The sequence below is a fragment of the Epinephelus moara genome, chromosome 2 (assembly GCF_006386435.1).
Source record: "Epinephelus moara isolate mb chromosome 2, YSFRI_EMoa_1.0, whole genome shotgun sequence".
Taxonomy (NCBI): Eukaryota; Metazoa; Chordata; class Actinopteri; order Perciformes; family Serranidae; genus Epinephelus; species Epinephelus moara.
The window spans coordinates 220,469-226,337 of NC_065507.1; the positions used below are offsets into that span (position 1 = coordinate 220,469).

Consider the following 5,869-nt stretch of genomic DNA (forward strand, 5'->3'; position numbering starts at 1 on the left):
CAATGTTGACCCATGTCATACCCCCATCATACCCATGTTGTACCCATGTCATACCCCCATCATACCCATGTTTTACCCATGTCATACCCCCATCATACCGACGTCATACCCCATTATATCCCTGTCATAACCCCATCATACCTACACCATACCCATGTCATATGCCCATCATACCCCCATCATAACCCCATCATACCCACGTTGTACCCATGTCATACCCCCATCATACCCACACCGACGTGGGTATGATGGGGTCCGGGTGTGAAGTAGGTGGGACTGACCTGGGGATCAGGGCTTTGGCCTCCTCGGCAGCTTCAGGACACAGATTTGCTAAACTTGCCAACTCGAACTTGTGGAGCTTCTTCTGCAGGAGGAGGCTGAAACAGAGAGGCCGGTCCATCAGAGATTCAAACAGCTGATCCCACCCTGAACAGAGCAGACAGATTGGGGGGGCGTCTCACCTGCGCACAGCGGTGATGGTCTCTCTGTTCTTGAAGCGGCTGAAGCGAGCCGTGTAGTTCAGGGTCTTCATGAAGACCTCGGAAAGTTCTTGTTCGTCCTCGGCGCTCTCGTTCTGCTGCTTTCTGTGTTCCAACAACATGTGGACCTCCGAGTTCAGCAGAGTCTCTGCGTTCTCAAACTCTGTCACAACAACAACAACAACAACAACAACAACAACAACGACAACCAATCAGAAGAGCCGGCGAACATGTTTGAAGTTCTGCAACAGTTTAAAGACTGTAGCCACACACTGAGGGAGGAAGTACTTACACAGTTTTGCTGTGTGGTAACAGAGTACTTTAACTGCTTGGTAACAGAGTAGTTTTACTGTGTGGTAACAGAGTACTTTAACTGTTCGGTAACAGAGTACTTTTACTGTGTGGTAACAGAGTACTTAAACTGTGTGGTAACAGAGTACTTTTACTGTGTGGTAACAGAATACTTTTACTGTGTGGTAACAGAGTACTTAAACTGTGTGGTAACAGAGTACTTAAACTATGTGGTAACAGAGTACTTTTACTGTGTGGTAACAGAATACTTTTACTGTGTGGTAACAGAGTACTTAAACTGTGTGGTAACAATGTACTTAAACTGTGTGGTAACAGAGTACTTTTACTGTGTGGTAACAGAGTACTTAAACTGTGTGGAAATCAGTTATAAATAAAGTTTCATTGAATACAGTAGGAATCAGTAATAAATAAAGTTTTATTGGCAACAGTAGGAATCAGTTATAAAGTTTCATTGACGACAGTAGGAATCAGTTATAAATAAAGTTTCATTGACGACAGTAGGAATCAGTTATAAAGTTTCATTGACGACAGTAGGAATCAGTTATAAATAAAGTTTCATTGACGGCAGTAGGAATCAGTTATAAAGTTTCATTGATGACAGTAGGAATCAATTATAAATAAAGTTTCATTGACGATAGTAGGAATCAGTTATAAATAAAGTTTCATTGACGCAGTAGGAATCAGTTATAAAGTTTCATTGACGACAGTAGGAATCAGTTATAAATAAAGTTTCATTGACGACAGTAGAAATCAGTTATAAATTAAATTTCATTGAATACAGTAGGAATCAGTTATAAAGTTTCATTGACGACAGTAGGAATCAGTTATAAATGAAGTTTAATTGACGACAGAAGGAATCAGTTATAAATAAAGTTTCATTGACGACAGTAGGAATCAGTGGACCGACCTTTAGGAAACAGCAGCTGTGAAGCATCTTCTTCAACATCTCCGACATGAGCAGGAGCCGCGCCGCCTCCCGCCGCCATGACACCCCACAATACCGGCCAACGGCTAACGGATAACAGTCACCAGAGAGGACACCAAACGGCGGACGGTAACGGCTACAGCCGGTAGCGGAGGTTCACCACAGAGTCCCGGAGAGTCCCGGCGGTCTGACGACGGTCTGTGCGGCCTCAGACAGTCTAAACTCACGGAGTCAGTTTCAGCTCGGCGCCTTTCAGCTACACAAAAAACATCAACTATCATTTCCGTTTCTTAAACCAATCACATCCGCCTTCAAAATAAAAGCGGCAGCAGTCCACAGCGCCCTCTGTCGGACGGTACACGTCACAACTCCTCCAGGGACGGACCCGACTCTTCGTCAAATAATCTGCAGAAACTTGCGGTGGCGGGAGAGCTCAGTGTCCTCCTGGGACACCGTACAGAGATTAAATGAAACGCAGTTTGGAAGAACAGGATAAAGTTTCTTAGCTGTGAGTTGACCGGGACTCGAACCCGCACAGCGGTGCTAAACACTGACTCACAAACACATACAGTGCACATCTTTTTTTTTTTCTTTTTTCTTTTTAAATTTCGTATTACAAAAACAATCAATCCGTGCCAACAGGTACATGCGTCATTTTACAGACAGGTAAATAAATGTAAATAGAAAACATGTAAAAAAAAATAAAAATAAAATAAAATACAACCAAACAAACAAAATAAAACAAAACATGTCAGGGGTTACCATAAATACATAATAAAAAGTAAAATATAAACAATAATTCAAGAAAAACTATTAAACTGGGAGCACAGATCCAAAGTTTTAACAGCCTTCTTATTCTTTGCAGAGGATATTGTTTTAAAATATAAATCCATTTCTTTTTTTAAAAACAATAAAGAGAGGTTTTGTACGGCTACATTTACATTATGAATATAAAACTTGGCAATAAAAATAAGATTAATTACAAAATACTCTTTTCTTGTAAGCAGGGTTAGTTCTTACAAAAACAAAGAATACATTTTCCAGTAAAAGTTACAAATTATATTCTCCAAGATGAATCCACACGTCTTGCCACAGTTTACAGGTATGTATTCATTTCCAGAGCAGATGGACAAGAGTGTCAGTATGAGAATCACAGAAGGCACAACTTCAGTCAATATCATTTATGAATTTAACAAAAAAGACCTTACTGGATAACATTGGTGATGATTTTAAACGACACTTCTTTAACCTTACTGAGCAAAAAGAATTTGTGGGAGAGTCCAAATCTTTTTCCAGCATAGGTTATCTACACGGCTATTCCAAACGGCTACACCAGGTGAACCACAAGCAATATCATGTTGAAACAGAGCACGGATCTCACACTTGTTTTTACAACCTGAGGAGTTAAAGCACACTTTTACAACTGGTGAGTCAGTTACATCAACAGAAGCAACATCTGTATCTGAAGCTGATATCAAAGTACAGTTTTTAAACAGCATAGATACACCAGATGGGATAGCATCAGAGACCATGTTTATAGCGGGGCGGCAGTGTTGGCATGCGGGGTGTGTTCTCTCTGTTCCCCTCCCTGCTTGTTTTGGTTTTTGTCTTCCCTGTCTGTTACTGGCTGGGCGTGGCTGACCTACTTCTCTGCTGCATCTTCTCCTGCACCACCTGAACTGTATCACTGCTGATTGCCACTCACCTCTGCTGCAGCACAAATACCTGGTCTCATTCTCCACTCATCGCCAGTTCGTTGATTATCCTCCAGCGTGCCCTGCCATACCCTCAGTTTTTTGCCACGCTCTGCCAGCCACCTTTTCCTCCCTGGAAGTTTCCCCAACGTGCCCTGAGTTTTTTCCCCTCTCCTCACCCTTGGACTTGGACAATAAATACTGTTTGTTTGAATCTGCATTGTGGATCCAGTTTCTGTTTTTTAAAGCTTAGGCTTAACAGAAAGAACTGGCCACACTCATGGATCCCGCAGATCAAGTCCGTCAAGCTGTGACAGCTCAAGGAGCCCTATTAGGGAAACACGAAGAATCTCTCCGGGCCCTGTTTGATAACAGTCAGCTTCTCTCATCTCAAATCTCAGAGTTGACCCGGCAGGTGTCCATCCTCGCAACCACCGCCTCTCCTGCCAGCAAGGAGCCCAGAGAATCTCACGTGAGTGACCCAGAACCTTTTTGTGGGGATCTAGAGAAATGTCGTGGTTTTTTACTACAGTGTGGGCTAGTTTTTTCTCAGCGCCCAATATCTTTTGCCACTGCTTCGTCAAAGATTCACTATGTTTTGGGGCTGCTGAGAGGCAGAGCGTTGGCGTGGGCAGAGGCTACTAGCTCCTGTGTGAGGTTTGATACACTATCCTTTGATGATTTTGAGACCAGGTTGAAGACAGTTTTTGACCACCCCAGCCACCATGGTAATGCTGCTACTCATTTGCTGAATCTACGTCAAGGCACAAGGTCTGTAGCAGATTACTCCATAGAATTTTGGACTTTGGCAGCGGATTCTCAGTGGAACGACGCTGCTTTCCGGGGGGTTTTCATTAAGGGACTAAATGAACAACTCAAGGACGAGCTAGCTGCTCGTGATGACCCTTACGATCTGTTAGCTGTGGTTTCTCTCGCTACTAGATTGGACAATCGCCTACGTGAGCGGCACCGGGAGAAGGCATCCCGCTTCCCTAACCCTCCGAGCAGCTGTTCCAGTTCCCCTCCTATGGTGCGACCAGCACAGACCGTTGCGCACTCGCTCCCCCCAGCTCGCCCTGTGGAGGAAGAGCTTATGCAGCTAGGCAGAGCCAAATTAACCAACGAAGAGCGCCTCTGCAGGCGTCGTGCTGGTGAGTGCTTATACTGTGCCCCAGTTGGTCATTTTGTCTCTACCTGTCCTCTTCGCCCAAAAGACAGGGCTCGCCAGTAAGGATGGGGGTACTGGCGAGCCACCATTCCCCCCCAGCCTCTCGACTGCAGGTCCCGGCCTCTCTGTGTGTTGGCAATTCGGTTCAACCGGTTCAAGCGTTCATCGATTCTGGAGCTGAGGACAGTCTGATCGACCAACAGTTGGCACAACATCTTGGATGCGAGTTGACAATCCTAGAAAAGTCCATTCCGGCCCTGGTGCTCAACGGTACTGAGTTTGCTCAGGTAACTCACAAAACGTCTCCTATCACACTCATTCTCTCCGGTAACCATCGTGAAGTCCTCACCTTCCTGGTCATAACTGCACCTCAAACTCCATTAGTCCTCAGATACCCTTGGCTCAAAAAGCATAACCCACACATAAACTGGTCACAAGGCAAAATTATTGGATGGAGTCCTTTCTGTCATGCTCTGTGTTTGAAATCTGCTTTGCCACCTACAGGAGGAGACAAACAACAGCCAGTACCCAAGCCATTTGAACCAAACCTGTCCAATGTCCCCCCAGAATACCACGACCTGAGAGAAGTTTTCAGTAAGGAAAAAGCACTGTCATTACCATCTCACCGTCCGTACAATTGCACTATTGACCTGTTGCCCGGTGCCCCTCTCCCCTCCGGTCGTCTTTACAATCTGTCTCGACCGGAGAGGGAGGCCATGGAAAAGTACATATCTGACTCACTTGCTGCTGGCATCATACGACCCTCTACTTCGCCACTAGGGGCAGGGTTTTTCTTTGTTGATAAGAAAGATAAGTCCCTCAGACCCTGCATTGATTTCCGGGGCCTCAACAATATTACCATTAAAAACAAGTACCCCCTTCCCCTCATTGATTCGGCCTTCGAGCCTCTGATTGGTGCTAAGGTTTTCACTAAGCTGGATCTCCGGAACGCTTACCATTAAGGTTTTCACTAAGCTGGATCTCCGGAACGCTTACCATCTAGTCCGGATTAGAGAGGGAGATGAATGGAAGACCGCCTTTAATACTCCCCTGGGGCACTTTGAATACCTGGGGCCTCATTTATAAAGCTTGCTTACGCACAAAACCGGGCTTGGAAGTGCGTACGCAACTTCTTACGCAAGAATTGGGATTTATAAAAAAAAGACTAGCGTAGGAATGTGCGTAACTTTAAGCAAACTACAGACCTTGCTTAAGCACATTTTGGAGACAATTGTGACAAGGTGAGAACGATTGGTTAATGGAAAGAGCGCATATAAATAGCCATTCAGTG

At 44.8% G+C, this 5,869-nt stretch overlaps 1 protein-coding gene across 1 annotated transcript in view; it reads right to left on the minus strand.

The window, feature by feature from the left end:
• Positions 1–2,021, minus strand: part of polr2d (RNA polymerase II subunit D) — a 4,050-nt gene extending 2,029 nt beyond the window's left edge. Inside the window, exons 1-3 of the mRNA XM_050069411.1 lie at positions 1,699–2,021; positions 462–642; positions 282–377 (exon numbers count right to left, since the gene is read on the minus strand). Coding sequence (XP_049925368.1) covers positions 282–377; positions 462–642; positions 1,699–1,777 — 356 coding nt within the window. The 5' untranslated portion in view covers positions 1,778–2,021. The remainder of the gene's footprint in view (positions 1–281; positions 378–461; positions 643–1,698) is intronic.
• Between the last annotated feature and the right edge of the window lie 3,848 nt (positions 2,022–5,869).